The sequence below is a fragment of the Bufo bufo genome, chromosome 7 (genome assembly GCF_905171765.1).
Source record: "Bufo bufo chromosome 7, aBufBuf1.1, whole genome shotgun sequence".
Taxonomy (NCBI): Eukaryota; Metazoa; Chordata; class Amphibia; order Anura; family Bufonidae; genus Bufo; species Bufo bufo.
The window spans coordinates 184,884,760-184,906,859 of NC_053395.1; the positions used below are offsets into that span (position 1 = coordinate 184,884,760).

General features: G+C 46.9%; 1 protein-coding gene across 1 annotated transcript in view; it reads left to right on the top strand.

Annotated features, from left to right (window-relative positions):
• Positions 1-22,100, top strand: part of LOC121008813 (dynein heavy chain 11, axonemal-like) — a 489,011-nt gene that overhangs the window by 289,663 nt on the left and 177,248 nt on the right. Inside the window, exon 60 of the mRNA XM_040441508.1 lies at positions 5,846-6,028. Coding sequence (XP_040297442.1) covers positions 5,846-6,028 — 183 coding nt within the window. The remainder of the gene's footprint in view (positions 1-5,845; positions 6,029-22,100) is intronic.

The following is a 22,100-nucleotide window of genomic DNA, read 5'->3' on the forward strand; positions in this document are numbered from 1 at the left end:
AACTTCTATGAACTCACTATGCCCATCACGAAATACCTTGGGGTCTCTTCTTTCCAAAATGGGGTCACTTGTGGGGTGGTTATACTGCCCTGGCATTCTAGGGGCCCAAATGTGTGGTAAGGAGTTTGAAATCAAATTCTGTAAAAAATGACCTGTGAAATCCGAAAGGTGCTCTTTGGAATATGGGCCCCTTTGCCCACCTAGGCTGCAAAAAAGTGTCACACATCTGGTATCTCCGTACTCAGGAGAAGGTGGGGAATGTGTTTTGGGGTGTCATTTTATATATACCCATGCTGGGTGAGAGAAATATCTTGGTCAAATGCCAACTTTGTATAAAAAAAATGGGAAAAGTTGTCTTTTGCCAAGATATTTCTCTCACCCAGCATGGGTATATGTAAAATGACACCCCAAAACACATTCCCCAACTTCTCCTGAGTACGGAGATACCAGATGTGTGACACTTTTTTGCAGCCTAGGTGGGCAAAGGGGCCCATATTCCAAAGAGCACCTTTCGGATTTCACTGGTCATTTTTTACAGAATTTGATTTCAAACTCCTTACCACACATTTGGGCCCCTAGAATGCCAGGGCAGTATAACTACCCCACAAGTGACCCCATTTTGGAAAGAAGACACCCCAAGGTATTCCGTGAGGGGCATGGCAAGTTCCTAGAATTTTTTATTTTTTGTCACAAGTTAGTGGAAAATGATGATTTTTTATTTTATTTATTTTTTTGATACAAAGTCTCATATTCCACTAACTTGTGACAAAAAATAAAAACTTCCATGAACTCACTATGCCCATCAGCGAATACCTTGGGGTCTCTTCTTTCCAAAATGGGGTCACTTGTGGGGTAGTTATACTGCCCTGGCATTCTAGGGGCCCAAATGTGTGGTAAGGAGTTTGAAATCAAATTCTCTAAAAAATGACCTGTGAAATCCGAAAGGTGCTCTTTGGAATATGGGCCCCTTTGCCCACCTAGGCTGCAAAAAAGTGTCACACATCTGGTATCTCCGTACTCAGGAGAAGTTGAGGAATGTGTTTTGGGGTGTCTTTTTACATATACCCATGCTGGGTGAGATAAATATCTTGGTCAAATGCCAACTTTGTATAAAAAAATGGGAAAAGTTGTCTTTTGCCAAGATATTTCTCTCACCCAGCATGGGTATATGTAAAATGACACCCCAAAACACATTCCCCAACTTCTCCTGAGTACGGAGATACCAGATGTGTGACACTTTTTTGCAGCCTAGGTGGGCAAAGGGGCCCATATTCCAAAGAGCACCTTTCGGATTTCACAGGTCATTTTTTTACAGAATTTGATTTCAAACTCCTTACCACACATTTGGGCCCCTAGAATGCCAGGGCAGTATAACTACCCCACAAGTGACCCCATTTTGGAAAGAAGAGACCCCAAGGTATTCGCTGATGGGCATAGTGAGTTTATGGAAGTTTTTATTTTTTGTCACAAGTTAGTGGAATATGAGACTTTGTATGAAAAAAAAAAAAAAAAAAATCTGCATTTTCCACTAACTTGTGACAAAAAATAAAAAATTCTAGGAACTCGCCATGCCCCTCACGGAATACCTTGGGGTGTCTTCTTTCCAAAATGGGGTCACTTGTGGGGTAGTTATACTGCCCTGGCATTTTCCAGGGGCCCTAATGTGTGGTAAGTAGGTAAATGACCTGTGAAATCCTAAAGGTGCTCTTTGGAATATGGGCCCCTTTGCCCACCTAGGCTGCAAAAAAGTGTCACACATGTGGTATCGCCGTATTCAGGAGAAGTTGAGGAATGTGTTTTGGGGTGTCATTTTACATATACCCTTGCTGGGTGAGAGAAATATCTTGACAAAAGACAACTTTTCCCATTTTTTTATACAAAGTTGGCATTTGACCAAGATATTTCTCTCACCCAGCATGGGTATATGTAAAATGACACCCCAAAACACATTCCCCAACTTCTCCTGAGTACGGCGATACCAGATGTGTGACACTTTTTTGCAGCCTAGATGCGCAAAGGTGCCCAAATTCCTTTTAGGAGGGCATTTTTAGACATTTGGATACCAGACTTCTTCTCACGCTTTGGGGCCCCTAGAATGCCAGGGCAGTATAAATACCCCACATGTGACCCCATTTTGGAAAGAAGACACCCCAAGGTATTCAATGAGGGGCATGGCGAGTTCATAGAAATTTTTTTTTTTTGGCACAAGTTAGCGGAAATTGATATTTTTAATTTTTTTCTCACAAAGTCTCCCGTTCCGCTAACTTGGGACAAAAATTTCAATCTTTCATGGACTCAATATGCCCCTCACGGAATACCTGGGGGTGTCTTCTTTCCGAAATGGGGTCACATGTGGGGTATTTATACTGCCCTGGCATTCTAGGGGCCCTAAAGCGTGAGAAGAAGTCTGGAATATAAATGTCTAAAAAATTTTACGCATTTGGATTCCGTGAGGGGCATGGTGAGTTCATGTGAGATTTTATTTTTTGACACAAGTTAGTGGAATATGAGACTTTGTAAGAAAAAAAAAATATAATTCCGCTAACTTGGGCCAAAAAAATGTCTGAATGGAGCCTTACAGAGGGTGATCAATGACAGGGGGGGTGATCAATGACAGGGGGGGTGATCAATGACAGGGGGGGGTGATCAATGACAGGGGGGTGATCAGGGAGTCTATATGGGGTGATAACCACAGTCATTGATCATGCCCCTGTAAGGCTTCATTCAGACGTCCGGATGCGTTTTGCGGATCCGATCCATCTATCAGTGCATCCGTAAAAATCATGCGGACATCTGAATGGAGCTTTACAGGGGGGTAATCAATGACAGGGGGGTGATCAGGGAGTCTATATGGGGTGATAACCACAGTCATTGATCACGCCCGTGTAAGGCTTCATTCAGACGTCCGGATGCGTTTTGCGGATCCGATCCATCTATCAGTGCATCCGTAAAAATCATGCGGACATCTGAATGGAGCTTTACAGGGGGGTAATCAATGACAGGGGGGTGATCAGGGAGTCTATATGGGGTGATCACCACAGTCATTGATCATGCCCCTGTAAGGCTTCATTCAGACGTCCGGATGCGTTTTGCGGATCCGATCCATCTATCAGTGGATCCGTAAAAATCATGCGGACGTCTGAATGGAGCTTTACAGGGGGGTGATCAATGACAGGGGGGTAATCAATAACAGGGGGGTGATCAGGGAGTCTATATGGGGTGATCACCACAGTCATTGATCACGCCCCTGTAAGGCTTCATTCAGACGTCCGGATGCGTTTTGCGGATCCGATCCATCTATCAGTGCATCCGTAAAAATCATGCGGACATCTGAATGGAGCTTTACAGGGGGTTGATCAATGACAGGGGTGTAATCAATGACAGGGGGGTGATCAGGGAGTCTATATGGGGTGATAACCACAGTCATTGATCATGCCCCTGTAAGGCTTCATTCAGACGTCCGTATGCGTTTTGCGGATCCGATCCATCTATCAGTGCATCCGTAAAAATCATGCGGACATCTGAATGGAGCTTTACAGGGGGGTGATCAATGACAGGGGGGTGATCAGGGAGTCTATATGGGGTGATAACCACAGTCATTGATCATGCCCCTGTAAGGCTTCATTCAGACGTCCGGATGCGTTTTGCGGATCCGATCCATCTATCAGTGCATCCGTAAAAATCATGCGGACATCTGAATGGAGCTTTACAGGGGGGTAATCAATGACAGGGGGGTGATCAGGGAGTCTATATGGGGTGATAACCACAGTCATTGATCATGCCCCTGTAAGGCTTCATTCAGACGTCTGGATGCGTTTTGCGGATCCGATCCATCTATCAGTGCATCCGTAAAAATCATGCGGACATCTGAATGGAGCTTTACAGGGGGTTGATCAATGACAGGGGTGTAATCAATGACAGGGGGGTGATCAGGGAGTCTATATGGGGTGATAACCACAGTCATTGATCATGCCCCTGTAAGGCTTCATTCAGACGTCCGGATGCGTTTTGCGGATCCGATCCATCTATCAGTGCATCCGTAAAAATCATGCGGACATCTGAATGGAGCTTTACAGGGGGGTAATCAATGACAGGGGGGTGATCAGGGAGTCTATATGTGGTGATCACCACAGTCATTGATCATGCCCCTGTAAGGCTTCATTCAGACGTCCGGATGCGTTTTGCGGATCCGATCCATCTATCAGTGGATCCGTAAAAATCATGCGGACGTCTGAATGGAGCTTTACAGGGGGGGTGATCAATGACAGGGGGGTAATCAATGACAGGGGGGTGATCAGGGAGTCTATATGGGGTGATCACCACAGTCATTGATCACGCCCCTGTAAGGCTTCATTCAGACGTCCGGATGCGTTTTGCGGATCCGATCCATCTATCAGTGGATCCGTAAAAATCATGCGGACGTCTGAATGGAGCTTTACAGGGGGGTGATCAATGACAGGGGGGTTATCAATGACAGGGGGGTAATCAATGACAGGGGGGTGATCAGGGAGTCTATATGGGGTGATCAGGGGTGATCAGGGGCTAATAAGGGGTTAATAAGTGACGGGGGGGGGGGTGTAGTGTAGTGGTGCTTGGTGCTACTTTACTGAGCTACCTGTGTCCTCTGGTGGTCGATCCAAACAAAGGGGACCACCAAAGGACCAGGTAGCAGGTATATTAGACGCTGTTATCAAAACAGCGTCTAATATACCTGTTAGGGGTTAAAAAAAACACATCTCCAGCCTGCCAGCGAACGATCGCCGCTGGCAGGCTGGAGATCAACTCTCTTACCTTCCGTTTCTGTGAGCGCGCGCGCCTGTGTGCGCGCGTTCACAGGAAATCTCGCGTCTCGCGAGAGGACGCGCCGGCGCGTCCAGGAGGAATGAATCAACCACCTCCAGGACGCGTCTGTGCGTACAGCGGTCCGGAGGTGGTTAAGCAAACACCTTCAATTGCTTTTCAATGGCTTTTGTTTCAAGATAACACGATGAGTTAATAAATTTGAATTAAGAGTTTGAGTGTTAACCCTGCTACATCTGTATCTGATTTTTATTTTTTACATGGCATAAGTCACTCTAAGGGCCAATATACATAGTATAGATAGAGAACTACCATCACAGAAAAATGGTTTTTAGATCTTCTCAAATAATTCTTCTTTTTGAATAAAATACAATGTAGGACATCAGTCGAACCTAAGAAAGTCCTAGTTTGCACCATAAATTAGCTGTTATAGTTAGGGAAGCAGCCAACAAGTTTCAGCAGGGAAATTGCTCACTTCAGGTTATCTGTGTAATGCATAGACATTTTAGGTCACTGGAGTGAGAGCTAATAGAGATTTTAAAGTCTTGTCTCTAGCATGCAATTGTAATTTTTCATGAGGACCTCCCATCAAAAGTACCAAAAACAGTGCTGTATTTATCGCACCCTGCATTCCGTAATTCTGGCTTTAAAAATTCATGAGACTTTTTGGGGTCAAATTGTCACTTTTTGCTTTTTTACACCACTCGTTCCAGTTTTGAAAAATGGGTAGGAAAGTGGATATGGTTAGCTATGTTAATTAGCTTCACTCCAGATTTATCACTACAACTTTTAAAATAAAAAAAAAGTTGCAAACCCAGTCTGATGGGGGAAGGGGCGGGGTGATGTATAGGAACTGGATTAGCATTTCTAGACAAAAGTGTTAAGTTAAAAGATGGGCCAAATTTAAGAAATAGCATATGCCGTTTGATAAATCTAGTGCAAAGTATGCCAATACACAAAGCTGACTGCAAATATGACCCTCATGATAAATTACCCCAAAGTATTTTTTCATGGATCGCAGTATTAACAACATTGTGTCTTACAGGTGGATGAATTTTTACAGAACCTAATTAATTTTGACAAAGAGCATATTCCAGATGCAGTTGTCAAGACAATAAAAAATGACTATTTAAGCGATCCTGAGTTTAACCCAGAATTTGTGCGCACAAAATCCTCTGCGGCTGCAGGCCTATGTGCTTGGGTTACTAATATTATCAAATTTCATGAGGTAAGGTATTATTAACATTAGGATATAAACTAGATTGTACTGTTGCACTTTTTGAAACGTCTACATACAACCCTGGGGATCTGCACAGATTTATCTTTTTTTTTCTGAACCAATCACTGTGATTGGCGGCATTGGCCATCAATTTTTTCACACATCAGCTTGCAGTTTTCTTGCAAATGAGATCGATTTCAATCAGATCAACTGGCTGTTTACAGACACCAATTTTGATTGGCCTGAATGGACAAAAATCGCCTTCTCATATTGTTTATTGCACTAATGCTTTCCTATTTTTTCCACCATGCCGCCTCCAAATCTCACTTTTCCCAGATGAACAAAAGGCACACCCTCCCCCTGACAGACTATGTGGCCTGAGCCATTTCCCTTTCGTTAGTCCTGGTAATATTGAACCCTGTATTAGGGCTCATGCACATGAATCTATTTTATTTCCGTGTCCGTTCCGTTTTTTTTGCGGACCGTATGTGGAACCATTCATTTAAATGGGTGGCAAAAAAACAGGATTTACTTTGAGTTAAGGCTGCAGCAAACGATTATTTTAGTAATCGAGTATTCTACGGATTATTTTTACAATTAATCGAGTACTCTAATAAGAAAAAATGAATTAATAGACTGTTTTCCTTTATAAAAGCTCATCAGACCCCCTGCCATCAGTCCCCAACACCCTTCGTTCTGCCCTGTGCGATCAGCCCAAGTGCATTAGTTCCCCCCAGTGCCATCAGCTCCTTTCCCCCCAGTGCCATTAGCTCCACTATCCCCAGTGCCATCAGCTTCCCCCCTGTGCCATCAGCTCCGTTCCCACAGTGTCTTTAGCTCCACTCCCCCAGTGTCATCAGCTCTCCCCCACCCCAGTGCCATCAGCTCTCCCCCACCCCAGTGCCATCAGCTCTCCCCCACCCCAGTGCCATCAGCTCCACTTCCCCAGTGCCATCAGCTCTCCCCAGCCAGTGCCATCAGCTCTCCCCAGCCAGTGCCATCAGCTCTCCCCACCCAGTGCCATCAGCTCTCCCCACCGAGTGCCATCAGCTCTCCCCACCGAGTGCCATCAGCTCTCCCCACCCAGTGCATCAACTCTCCCCCACCGCCTTCAGCTCTCCCCCACCCTAGTGCCATCAGCTCCACTCCCCCAGTGCCTTCAGCTCTCCCCACCCAGTGCCATCAGCTCCACTCCCCCAGTGCCTTCAGCTCCACTCCCCCAATGCATTCAGCTCTTCCCACCCAGTGCCATCAGCTCCACTCCCCCAGTGCCATCAGCTCCACTCCCCCAGTGCCTTCAGCTCCACTCCCCCAATGCATTCAGCTCTCCCCACCCAGTGCCATCAGCTCCACTCCCCCAGTGCCTTCAGCTCTCCCCACCCAGTGCCATCAGCTCCACTCCCCCAGTGCCTTCAGCTCCACTCCCCCAGTGCCTTCAGCTCCACTCCCCCAGTGCCATCAGCTCCACTTCCCCAGTGCCTTCAGCTCTCCCCACCCAGTGCCATCGGCTCCACTCCCCCAGTGCCTTCAGCTCTCCCCACCCAGTGCCTTCATTTCTCCCCACCCACCCAGTGCCATCAGCTCTCCCCCACCCTAGTGCCATCAGCTCCACTCCCCCAGTGCCTTCAGCTCTCCCCCACCCCAGTGCTTTCAGCTCTCCCCCACCCCAGTGCTTTCAGCTCTCCCCCACCCCAGTGCAATCAGCTCTCCCCCACCCCAGTGCAATCAGCTCTCCCCCACCCCAGTGCAATCAGCTCTCCCCCACCCCAGTGCTTTCAGCTCTCCCCCACTGCCTTCAGCTCTCTCCACCCAGTGCCATCAGCTCTCCCCCACCCAGTGCCATCAGCTCTCCCCCACCCAGTGCCATCAGCTGCACTCCGCCAGTGCCTTCAGCTCTCCCCCACCCTAGTGCCATCAGCTCCACTCCCCCAGTGCCTTCAGCTCTCCCCACCCAGTGCCATCAGCTCCACTCCCTCAGTGCCTTCAGCTCTGCCCACCCAGTGCCATAAGCTCAATTCCCCCAGTGCCTTCAGCTCTACTCCCCTAGTGCCTTTAGCTCTCTCCACCCAGTGCCATCAGCTGCACTCCCCCACACTAGTGCCATCAGCTCCACTCCCCCAGTGCCTTCAGCTCTCCTTCACCCAGTGCCATCAGCTCCACTCCCCCAGTGCCTTCAGCTCTCCCACTCCGTTCCATAAGCTCTACTCCCCCAGTGCCTTCAGCTCCACTCCCCTAGTGCCTTCAGCTCTCCCCACCCAGTGCCTTCAGCACTCCCCACTCAGTGCCATCAGCTCTCCCCCACCCTAGTGCCGTCAGATCCACTCCCCCAGTGCATTCAGCTCTCCCCCACCCAGTGCCATCAGCTCAACTCCCCCAGTGCCTTCAGCTCTCCCCACCCAGTGCCATCAGCCCCACCCCCCCAGTGCCTTCAGCTCCACTCCCCCAGTGCCTTCAGCTCTCCCCACCCAGTGCCTTCAGCTCTCCCCACCCAGTGCCATCAGCTCTCCCCACCCAGTGCATCAGCTCTCCCCCACCCCAGTGCGAACAGCTCCACTCCTCCAGTGCCATCAGTTCCACTCCCCCAGTGCCTTCAGCTCTCTCCCACCCAGTGCCTTCAGCTCTCCCCACCCAGTGCCATCAGCTCTCCACACCCAGTGCCATCAGCTCTCCACACCCAGTGCCATCAGCTCTCCACACCCAGTGCCATCAGCTCTCCCCCACCCAGTGCCATCAGCTCCACTCCCCCAGTGCCTTCAGCTCTCCCCCACCCCAGTGCCATCAGCTCTCCCCCACCCCAGTGCCATCAGCTCTCCTCCCCAGTGCCATCAGCTCTCCCCCCAGTGCCATCAGCTCTCCCCCCAGTGCCATCAGCTCTCCCCCCAGTGCCATCAGCTCTCCCACCCAGAGCCATCAGCTCTTCCCCACCCCAGTGCCTTCAGCTTTCCCCCACCCCAGTGCCATCAGTTCTCCCCACCTAGTGCCATCAGCTCCACTCCCCCTTGTGCCATCGTTTCTCCCCTCTAGTGCCATCAGCTCTCCCCCCTTGTGCCATCATCTCTCCCCCTTGTGTCATAGTCTCTGCTCCCCCTGTGTCATAGTTTCTGCTCCCCCTTGTGTCATAGTCTCTGCTCCCCTTGTGCCCTTCTGCCCCTCCTCCTGACACCCGGAGTGCACAGCGTCATTGTCGCGTCCCCACCATAGTCGCCCGGCCATAGTCGTGCCCCCACCCCCTCGTTGTCACCAACTTATCGTTCCGCGCTGCCCTGGGCCTGACGTCACACCACGCATCAGGTCACGACTTGCATACGTCAGGAGGTCAGTGCAGCGCGGGACCATGGATGTGCTGTGTAGTGTGCGGAGGATCCCTGCTGGAAATGTGAGTATTCTAAGTGCATTGCGGGCCAGCAGGAGACCACGGAGCGGGACTAATAGCAAGCGCTTCACTCCCGCTCCGTGGTCACGTGACACAAACAAATCCTCGATGCAAAAAATTTGCATTGAGGATTTTTTGGTGTCGAATTACTCAATTTAATTGAGTACTCGTTGCAGCCCTACTCCGAGTGCATTCCGTTTCCGTATGTCCATTCAGCAAAAAAATAGAACATGTTCTATTATTGTCCACATTACGGACAAGGATAGACTGTTCTATTAGGGGCCAGCTGATACATTGCGCTAAATACAGAATTCACACGGACGTCATCCATATTTTTTGCGGACCTCAAAATACATACTGTTGTGTGCATGAGCCCTTACACTGCACGATTTTTCGGCAGATAATCGCTAACGAGCATTCGCATGAACGCTGATTGGCGTTCATCTTGCAGTGTAATACTGCCGCCGATTGCCCAATGAAGGCATAATCATTCACGCCCTCTGTTGTGTATGGTTGCTTAGTAACACTTGCTTTTGTCTTAGTCCCTGTCCTCTGAAGCCTCTGAGGCACACCTAATGTTTTAAACGTCTCCTAGGAGCGACATCAGTCCTGGTTTCTATCTCTGACACTTTGCGATCCATATATACACCATGGTTTTGCTACTCTTCCAGGCTACATTTATACTTTTGAATATATATCAATTGTTTATTGATTACATACAATGTTATTTATCTATTTGAGGTGACTTTCCAATTTACTGAATTGAGATAGCTCACCAGCAAATGTGGAGCTCTCAGCAGTTTACTTAAGTTTAATTATTTAACAGTTTGTGCATACATACAGTATATACAATTATCTTATCTCTAATCACTTAATTTTTGAAAGCTTATATTAAAATACATACAAATGTTACACATTAGTTTAAAGGCCCAGGTATATTATGCAGAGCTCTTGCATACAAAATAAAAAATCAGCAAAAAATAAAAATGGCTGAAAAAAATATATATATTAAGATGCGTGTTTGGACGGTGACTTATTCATCAAATATCATAATCCATATGTGAAAGTTAAAAACGGCTTAGCCACAACTGATCATGTGGAACTCTTGCGTTCACTTCAGTTATATCTGTGTAAAGATAAAAAAATGAAGATATGAAAAAACTAACACAATAAATTGATCTTCCAGCAAGTATCGACAACAATATAAATTTATTGTGTTAGTTTTTTCTCTCATATCTTCATTTTTTTAATCTAAGGTAATTAGTATATACATACCCATAACACTATGCCGCTAGTATAGTGGGAAGTTCAGGACAGCCTTCAAATGGGTTGGTCTTTTAAGCTGGGTAAACGCAATATGTTAATGACACTAGAATTATCCGGTGAAGGTAATCAAAAGCCAAACCACATTTCTTGTAGGCGGCCAGTAGCGCCCCACTCTCTCCTCTCATGGTGTACCAACTTTGGACTCTTTCACCCACAAGCGGCACAGTGCCTGAAGAAGGCTGATCATATCAGCCGAAAACGTTTGCACAAAAAAGTCGCATTTTACTTGCATTCAAATAAACGAAATTTGCATTCAACTGCATATTATTAAAATTATCTATCTATATATATACAGTATATATATATATATATATATATATATATATATATATACACAGTACAGACCAAAAGTTTGGACACACCTTCTCATTCAAAGAGTTTTCTTTATTTTCATGACTATGAAGGCATCAAAACTATGAATTAACACATGTGGAATTATATACATAACAAACAAGTGTGAAACAACTGAAAATATGTCATACTCTAGGTTCTTCAAAGTAGCCACCTTTTGCTTTGAGTACTGCTTTGCACACTCTTGGCATTCTCTTGATGAGCTTCAAGAGGTAGTCTCCTGAAATGGTTTTCACTTCACAGGTGTGCCCTGTCAGGTTTAATAAGTGGGATTTCTTGCCTTATAAATGGGGTTGGGACCATCAGTTGCGTTGAGGAGAAGTCAGGTGGATACACAGCTTATAGTCCTACTGAATAGACTGTTAGAATTTGTATTATGGCAAGAAAAAAGCAGCTAAGTAAAGAAAATTGTCAGTCAGCCGAAAAATTGGGAAAACTTTGAAAGTAAGGGCTTTTTGACCATGAAGGAGAGTGATGGGGTGCTGTGCCAGATGACCTGGCCTCCACAGTCACCGGACCTGAACCCAATCGAGATGGTTTGGGGTGAGCTGGACCGCAGAGTGAAGGCAAAAGGGCCAACAAGTGCTAAGCATCTCTGGGAACTCCTTCAAGACTGTTGGAAGACCATTTCAGGGGACTACCTCTTGAAGCACATCAATAGAATGCCAAGAGTGTGCAAAGCAGTAATCAAAGCAAAAGATGGCTACTTTGAAGAACCTAGAATATGACATATTTTCAGTTGTTTCACACTTGTTTGTTATGTATATAATTCCACATGTGTTAATTCATAGTTTTGATGCCTTCATAGTCATGAAAATAAAGAAAACTCTTTGAATGAAAAGGTGTGTCCAAACTTTTGGTCTGTACTGTGTATATATATATATATATATATATATATATATATACACTCACCTAAAGAATTATTAGGAATACCTGTTCTATTTCTCATTAATGCAATTATCTAGTCAACCAATCACATGGCAGTTGCTTCAATGCATTTAGGGGGGTGGTCCTGGTCAAGACAATCTCCTGAACTCCAAACTGAATGTCAGAATGGGAAAGAAAGGTGATTTAAGCAATTTTGAGCGTGGCATGGTTGTTGGTGCCAGACGGGCCGGTCTGAGTATTTCACAATCTGCTCAGTTACTGGGATTTTCACGCACAACCATTTCTAGGGTTTACAAAGAATGGTGTGAAAAGGGAAAAACATCCAGTATGCGGCAGTCCTGTGGGCAAAAATGCCTTGTGGATGCTAGAGGTCAGAGGAGAATGGGCCGACTGATTCAAGCTGATAGAAGAGCAACGTTGACTGAAATAACCACTCGTTACAACCGAGGTATGCAGCAAAGCATTTGTGAAGCCACAACACGCACAACCTTGAGGCGGATAGGCTACAACAGCAGAAGACCCCACCGGGTACCACTCATCTCCACTACAAATAGGAGAAAGAGGCTACAATTTGCACGAGCTCACCAAAATTGGACTGTTGTAGACTGGAAAAATGTTGCCTGGTCTGATGAGTCTCGATTTCTGTTGAGACATTCAAATGGTAGAGTCCGAATTTGAACATGTATCCATCCTCTGATGGCTACTTCCAGCAGGATAATGCACCATGTCACAAAGCTCGAATCATTTCAAATTGGTTTCTTGAACATGACAACGAGTTCACTGTACTAAAATGGCCCCCACAGTCACCAGATCTCAACCCAATAGAGCATCTTTGGGATGTGGTGGAACGGGAGCTTCGTGCCCTGGATGTGCATCCCTTAAATCTCCATCAACTGCAAGATGCTATCCTATCAATATGGGCCAACATTTCTAAAGAATGCTATCAGCACCTTGTTGAATCAATGCCACGTAGAATTAAGGCAGTTCTGAAGGCAAAAGGGGGTCCAACACCGTATTAGTATGGTGTTCCTAATAATTCTTTAGGTGAGTGTATATGACTATATATTACTATAATGGTAAATTCATGATAATATCTAAATTAGCCAGTTTTCGGCTGATATGATAAGTCACCATCCAAACACGCATCTTAATATATATATTTTTTTCAGCCATTTTTTATATATTTTTATTTTTTTGTGTTTTTTTTATTTTGTATGCGAGAGCTCTGCATAATATACCTGGGCCTTTCAACTAATGTATAACATTTGTATGTATTTTAATATAAGGTTTTAAAAATTATGTGATTAGAGATAATTGTATATATGTATGCACAAACTGTTAAATAATAAAACGTAAGTAAACTGCTGAGAGCCAGTCATCTATGTAGGGACTTTCCAATTTAATTAGTATGGTGTCCCTGCTAATTACTTCCGGCATGGATCTGCTTTATATAACGGCACTGCAGTGTATTATGTGAGCCTGATGAAGGTGACGGACCGTCACTGAAACGAGTAGCTTACTTTTGTTTTCATAGTGGTTTTATTTGTTTTTAATAAATCCTTACTTACCTTGAAGTCCTCTGGTCTTTTTAGTGCCTCTGACAGAGTGCTCCTTTTTTTTTTATTATCTCTGTTATGTGACATCACTGTGTTTATTATCCCGGTATTATGACATCACCGTGTTCATTTGTTTTTAATAAATCCATACTTACCTTGAAGTCCTCCAGTGCAGTCTTTTTTCTGCCTCTGGTGGTGCTCCTTTATCCAGTATTCTCCGGCCTCACACAGTGTCCAGCCTTCGGCGCGGCAGCCTGGTCCGTTCCCCCGATGTGGGGGAAACTTCTCTATGCTCTAGTGTTGTGCCTAGTCCTGCACAACACAATTCGGAAAGGTACATCTGCTTGCGGTTGTTTCCTTCTCCTTCAAATATATCACACCAGGGAGCGGCGCCTCTCTCTCTTTTTTTATTGCATGACAGGGATAATAAACACAGTGATGTCACAGCATGGTGATAATAAACACAATGATGTCACAATGCAGGGATAGTAAACATAGTGATGTGAAAGTACATGGATAATAAACTCAGTAATGTCATAATACAGGAATAATAAACACAGTGATGTCATAACAAAGTGATAATAAATACAATGATGTCACAGTGCTTGAATAATAAACACAGCAAAGTAACAATAAAGGATATAGTGATGTTACACTATAAGGGTTATAAACAGTAGTGTCTTGATATGGGCATAAACATTAACTTGGTGGTGTTGCTATTGAACCCTATAAGCAAATGAACTCCTTATAGTTACATAACTGGTGTTTGTATGCGTACTCTTATTATAGTTTTTAAAAGCTTTATGCTTCCATTATTCACTGTGCAGCTACTGACAGCTCATAGAAGCACAACGTCCTGCTAAGGCAAGGCTTCACCCAGAATTAAAAATGTCAGTAGTGCATCATGGGATGTAAACTATACTACAAAAATAATATATTTATACTTATGCATTCTACAATTGTCCAGCCTGATCATCACTATATCAGCACTGGATTTTTCCTATAAATCAACATGATGGAATGGCTCCATGGTCTTGTAGAGCTCTAAAGGGCTGTCTGTAGCAATGCAACATTCAGCGTAACCCAAATGAACAAGAGGTTCAGAGCAATTCATGATATTGCAGTGCAGCTTCCATGGCTCAAGTCTGTGCTACAGGCGCCTATTCTACTTCTAACCTTGTCCTGTATATGATGCATTTCATATAAAGCATGGGTGCACAAACCTAAGGGGCACATTTATTAAGACCGGCATTTTAGACACCGGTCCTAATAAGCCCTATACCTTATGGTGGATCTATCAGAGTTATGAAGAGGCGCCGGCCTCTACAGAACTTTTGAGGATCCACCGCCGCTTCTAAATGGAAGACAGCTTCCTTGCTATCTTACATTTAGACCATTTTCTATGCCTAAAACAGGTGTAGGAAATTGGTTAATGGGACGGACCTGCGGGCCCCTCCAGTTCCCTGCCCACACCACGCCCACTTTTGAAGACCTGGCTCCAGAAATGCTCCAGAAATACGCCTAATTTAGGCGTATTTCTGTTTAATAAATGACCCCCTAGATGTCCAGTCATCCTTATGATGATCAGTGATTGCTGGCAGAAGACCAGTGATATTGACCCTTCTGTCACAGGCCTTAAAGAAATGCAGCAATTCTATTCCCTTCATCTGTCACCAGTCATTCTTACCAGCTCCGCTTTATACTGATTGTGCTGTTTTCCTTTGACTTTCTCTTTTCATTTGATGTATGTGGGAAAGCAAAAGTGGGAGTAATGCAGGGTGCATGATTAAAGGCTGCCCTCCGCTCTCATATGTCAATCTATTAATGTACTGTTAGTACAAATGTAAGTATGATGCATTTTATCAGAGCCAAGGCATTCATCACAGGTAGATGTAAAACTTAGACAAAAGTGTATGTTCCCATTAATTGTGAGAGGCCCTATTCATCTTACTACAGCGTAATTAATGCTGCTTGCAATCCTTAATTTTTCACTATTTGTCATGATGAATATTTCGTTTTCCCCGTGTTATTTATCAATCTGCTTTCATACCTCCTGGATGCTTCAAAAAGATGTATGTAAGTACCCAATTTTGTGCTGGATACAACTGCATGATGTGTGAGATTTTATTTGTCTTATGATACATATTTCTTTAATTACAATTAATAGTTTTTTTTCTTCCCATTCAGACTTTGAATTGTGACGTGATAGATGTTTTTTTGTACTAGAAACTGATGATTGGATTAGCTGGTTGGGCAGTCTATTTAGTTGTTTTCATTCAAGTTGTGACTTGTCACGTTGATGCCTCATATACTTATTATCCTGAAATGTTGTTATGTAATATGACAGGCCTATAGGAATATGTGAGAGGTAAATAAATGTTTGCTGTTTTCTTCCTCCACAGGGAGCCTTTACACACAGCAATGTTGCAGAAATGTCTACAAATAAAAATGAGTTCCATTCATCTGAATGGGGCTTGGAGAAATCCATGTGCTTCCTGCCCAAAAAACAACAACACTCAGATCAATGGAACTGATTTTTTGGTCACAGAAATTTTTGCAACAATCTCTGTGATAGCATGCTCATAGTTGTGTAATATTTATAAAGATCTGACATTTTTAGGACCAATGACTCAACAGTATGCTGTGTTCTTGCTTTACCCTATAGACCCTTAAAGGTATATTCCGGTAAAGTAACTTAATTTTTGAAAAACTGCATTAAGGCTGCAAGCTGGGACCCAACCAGAACCCATACCTATACATATAACCAGAGCTTTATTTTTCCTTGCAATCCTTTTGTCTAGCTCCTGTGTGAGCCTGCAGCACACTGAGAGTATCATGGTGCCTGATCTTCCCTCACAAAACTTCAAAGACTACAATCCCCACAATCCCTAGCTTTCCTGCTGTGAGTTGGTACTTGTTCATGAGTGTTGATGTTTACTGATTGGCTGCCTGATATACAGTCCAGTCACGCCCCTCTACTCAGTAATCACCAGCGCACTAACCAGGGCGTTGCTAAAGTCTCAAAAGATCCGGGGCCCAAGCCCCAATGAATATGGCCCAGTTCTCTAAGTCTCCCCTCCTCCCCCCACATACCGCATTTTGCTGTACTTGCTATACAGCAGCACATACCTGTCACATCCAGGGCCTCCAGGTGACGTCTCCTCTGATGTAGATCTTCTCTGTCATCATCTTCTCCATTAGGTTCATATAACTTCTCTCAGCCGCCTCATCTCTGCAGAGTGTGACACACAGACACTTTAGCTTCCACAGATTTCTATCATCATCCCCCAACCTGGAGTCCCCACAGTGTTATTCTGCTGCTCGCTGTGCTCCCCAATGCCTCCAAATACTATCCTGAAGAAATATGAGTGCCCCCATAGTAATAGTGCTCCTCATAGTCCCACCAATAGTAATTCCCTTCTAGAATGCCCCCATTAGTAATACTGCCCCCTACAGTGATACTGCTCTCCAAGAGTGCCCCCATTAGTAGAAGAGCCCTCCAGTAATAATACGCTCACAGAGCCCCCAGTAGAAATAAGGCCCCTATTTTTCCCCCAGTGGTAATAAAGCTCTCTACAGATCCCTTAGTAGTAATAAAGCCCCCATAGTGCTCTTAGTAGAAATAAGGCGGATCTATAAGTCCTTCCTATAGAGTCCCCAGTAGTAATAAGAACGCCTAATGTCCCCTGGATTTATAATACCCCTACAGTGCCCCCAGTATTTATACTGCCCCCTACTGTTATAATGGTCACCCTGAAGTGCCCCCAGTATTTATAATGCCCCCTGGAGTGCTCCCTGTAATTATATTCCTCTGTCCACCATATAGGCCCATGTAAATAACATCACACCTTCACTTACCTCTCCTCATGTAGCAGATCTCACCACAGCTTCTTCCCCCCTGTCTTTTCCTCTTCACTGTTCTTGTCCCTGGAGTGGTTTCATCTGGTGCTACATGGGCATAGTCACATGCTCTGATGTAGCCAATGAATGGCTTCAGCGGTGGCATGCTGCTTCTGGCCATGTCAACGCTGAAGCCAGTCTTTGCTGCAGCAGAGCATGTGACCATGCCCATACAACGCCGGATGTAAACACTCTAAGGATTGGATCATGGACACAGCAAAGGAATCGCATAGAACTGAACTGGTGCGGAGCTGGTAAGTATGAATCTTCTGTTTAGAGAGGCAGGCTGTTGGCATTAGATAAAAACTCATTTTCTCATCCATATCATTGGACGACACAGGCTTGACCATGGGTATAGCTGTTGCCACTAGGAGGCGGACACTAAGCACAAAAGTGTGAGCTCCGCCCATCAGCTATGCCCTTTCTACAGGGACTAAGCTAAATCAGTTTTACAGGTCTGCTAATTTTCTTCAATTTTTTTTTATTTTATTTTTTTCTTCCCTTTTAGCTGGATTTCAGGCAGTCCTAGCTCCCTGCACTCCCACCCAGGATACGGGAGACCAGGGGCTCCCCAAGCCCGCTACTTCTTCCCGGTCTCCAGAAGTCAAGGAGGACCAGAGGTTCCTAAAGCCTCTGCATCCCTGCAACCACGGCCACCCAGTGCAAGTCCCCTCTGTTTCGGTGTAGCAGCCCTCCCCAAGGGGCCGCACACCGAAGGTGGTGATCCAGCTGGAGCCAGGGGGCAGAAAACGCCAGACGCATTAGTATTTCTGGCCCCCAGAGTGCTCCCCTCCTTCCTCCTCCCTCCCCTTCTCAGGTTACCTTGAGCGATTCCCCCACAGAGGCCTTGTCCCCTCCATGCGCCTTTTTCCTGTCTGGAGTGGGGGGTGGGGCTAGAGAAGCCTCCATTGCACAATGCCCCCTCTCCTCAGGGCCCTTCCTCCTTCTTGGCATTTCCGGTCCTGTGCTCCACTGGGGCCGCTGCTAATTGAGGCCCCGGCTTCTCTGCAGCCTACTCCCACATCGGCTCCCCGTGGGTTCTCCTCTCCCGGCTGGCATCTCTGTTCGGCCGGGGCTTTAGCGACAGCTTAGGGGCGAAGGCCTCTTTAGCAGGGACGGCAGAAGGGTCGGGCCTGCGCTTCCCTGCAGTTTCGCGGGGGACTGACTACATTTTGAGGGCGGGGCATGAAGTTCTCCCTGCTCCCCCTCCTTCGGCTGTATCGTGGGGCAATTCTTGGCGCCTTTTCTGACTCCACCCACATCCTGTTTCAAATGCACCTCGGCGGGACTCTGACTCAAGGCACTTCCGGACAAGCTGCATTAAAGGAACACAAGCCGGGTAAGCTGTGTCTCCCCTTCCTACATGGTTTAACCTACCCCCCTCATCCACCCATCCGTCACTACAGGGTACTCATTATGTCCGAGCCCAGACCCCAGGCCCCAAAGCAGGCAGTCTCTTTTGTGCGCCATTTTGCTTGTGCTTCTTGTCACTCAAAATTTCCATCTGGTCAGTTAGATTCCCTCTGCTCTTCGTGCTCTGCTCCACCGCCAAGTGGCTCTGCCCCTGACCCAGTCCCCCCTGCTGCCCAGCCTATGGTAGAGCCGGAGTCGGCGCACTCCCTGTCAAAGATGGTACAGGATGTCTCCCATACCAACAAAGCCATTGTGGAAATACTAGGGCATTTGTCCGCAAGGCGTCCTCTGACCAGTCCGACTCTGGGGATCCTGGGGCTCATTACCATCGCGGCCGTCCCGCTAAACAGGCCAGACCATCCTCCCCCTCTCCGCCACCTCCCAGAGAGTCTTACTCCGACATATCCTCCTTGGAAGCGTCATGTTCCTAGGAGAGGTTTTCAGATAAGGATTTTGTCTCTCCTGAGGGTCAGTCTTCAAAGCTGTCCTTCATGGTGGACAGTCTCATTACAGCGGTTATAGAGACCATACAGGTTGAAGACCCCGCACCCTTTATCGGCCGGCTCGAGTTTTTTCTTTAGGAGGTCCCGTCGCTCACCCAAATGTTTCCCCAACCACCAGGATTTTGATTCCTCTGTTTCCAAGGAGTGGAATTTTCCTGAAAAAAAATTGAATCTTTCGCAAAATTTTCCTTTGAAGCAGTGGGCACAGCACTGTGACCAGTTTTTGCCTCTACATGGGTGAGCAAAGCTATGGGTGAGTGGGCAAATAATCTACGTCAGGGTCTCTCCACGGGGGTTCCCTCAGGGAAACTTTCCGATATTGCCCTGCAGCTCTCCCTTGCCAGGCTTATGGCCCGCTCGTCAACCATTTTGGTGGCTATTCGCCGTACCCTATGGCTCTCCTGCTGGGCGGCAGATAATGCTTCAAAGTGGACCCTGACGGCCCTCCCCTTTACTGGCAGTAGACAATTTTGGCAAACGCCTGGATGAGATCATTTCTGATGCTACAGGTGGTAAGAGCACTCATTTAAACAGAACAGGGTTCGTTTCAACAAGTCAAAAAAGCGTAAACCTCTTTTTCGCCCCTTTCACAGTTTTTCCAGCCCAAAGCAGCCAACCAACAAGTCTGCCCCGGATCAGAAGCGCAAGCCTTCCTTCAAACCTCGCCCTTCCTAGCGTCCCTGTCAACAGGGCTCCAAGTCCTATAAGCCCAAGACCTCCTCTGCATGACGTGCAGCTTCCAGCGCCCTCCGATCGGGTGGGCAGCCGCCTTCATCTGTTTCTTCATGTTTGGCTGGCTCACGTCTCGGATGCCTGGGTGACCGAGGTCATCGCAGAGGGTTACAAGCTGGAATGCAGGTCCTCCCCTCCGTCTCGATTTTTTCGCCTGTCTCCTCCAACCTCTCCTTCTGCCACTTCTGTGGCAGGGAGTGATCGTCCTGGTTCCTGCGCAAGACTGTTTTCGCGGGTTCTACTCCAATCTCTTTGTGGTCCCCAAAAAGGAGGGGACGTTCTCTGCCGTTCTGGACCTTAAGGCACTTAACCGATTCCTTTGGCTCCGCAGCTTCTGGATGGAGTCCCTGAGATCAGTCATTGCGTACCTGTCCTAAATAGACATCAAGGACGCTTATCTTCATGTTCCCATCTGCTTTAGGGACCAAAAACTTGTCCGGTTCGCAGTGGGTCCCTTTCACTACCAGTTTGTGTCCGTCCCGTTCGGCCATGTCACAGCTCCCAGAGTCTTTACGAAGGTTCTGGCGGCGGTCATGGCCCTTCTCTATGTCAGAGGTATAGTGGCGATCCCTTACTTAGACGCTATCCTGATAAAGGGTCCGTCATTCCGGGCAATCGCGGACAGCCTGCGCATAGTCCTGGACACCCTAGAACGCTTCTGATGGATCCTGAAACGGCAGAAGTCATGTCTTTATCCATCTCAGTGGCTAACCTTTCTGGGCATGTTACTCGACACCTTTCAGGCCAAGGTACTCTTGCCCCCGGAGAAGCTATCCACTCTCCGTCTTCAGATTCTCCTCTTGTTGCGGCCCTGTCCTCTTCCCCGTCGTCACTGCATGCGGGCTCTGGGTCACATGGTCTCTGCCTTCAAAGCAGTTCCCTATGCTCAGTTCCATACCAGGACTCTTCAGCGAGCCATTCTAACCAATTGGGACCGTTCCCCAGCCACCCTGGATTGGCCCATACGTCTCTCTACCCCGACCCGCTGGCCCTCAGGTGGTGGTTGGTTTCCCCGATGCTGACGTTGGGCCGCTCTTTCCTTCCTCTCCATTGGACGGTGCTGACAATGGACGCGAGCCTCCAGGGTTGGGGGGGAAGTGTTGGGAAATCTATCCGTTCAAGGCGTGTGGTCATGCGAGGAGCGCTCCCTCCCAATCAACATTCTGGAATTGAGAGCGATTCGTCTCTCTCTGCTGCATTGGACTGACCATCTCCGGGGATGTCCGCTTCGAGTTCAGTCCAACAACTCCACGGCTGTGGCGTACCTCAATCACCAGGGTGGCACCCAAAATCCGGCAGCCATGGCGGAAATAGCTGATTCTCAGCTGGGCGGAGAGCCATGTTCCGGCGCTGTCGGCAGTTCACATCCCCGGCGTCGACAACTGGATCGCCGACTTCCTCAGCTGTGGGCTCTTCACCTGCAAGTTTTTCTAGCCATCTGCGAGCGATGGGGTCGGCCAAACTTGGTTCTCATGGCCTCCCACTTCAACCACAAGGTTGAGAACTTTATCGCGCGGTACAGGGATCCCAAGACCCTGGCATGCGACGCCCTAGTGATTCCATGGAATTAGTTCACGTTTCCTTACGTGTTCCCACCTCTTCCTCTCATTCCACGTCTACTCCGAAAGATCAGGTCCGAAGGTCTGCCCGTCATTCTCGTGGCCCCCGATTGGCCATGACAAGTGTGGCAAGCATCTCTAGTCACCCTCCACGCTTATGAACCCTCCGTCTTCCTAGGGAGGACCTCTTGTCGCAGAGACCAATCTTCCACCCGAATTTAGGGTCTCTACATTTAACAGCTTGGCTGTTGAAGCCGCTGTACAAAGGGCGCGGGGTTTCTCGGATGCTGTTGTCCAGACCATGATTCATGCCAGAAAGTCGTCATCTTCCGGAATCTACCACCGGAACTGGAAGTCCTACTTTAGTTGGTGCGAGCGTCACCAGCTGTCTCCCATTCGGGCATGGACTTGGGGCTGGCTCTTAGCTCCCTCAAAGGGCAAGTTTCGGCTCTTTCCATTCTTTTTAGCGGAACTTTGCTT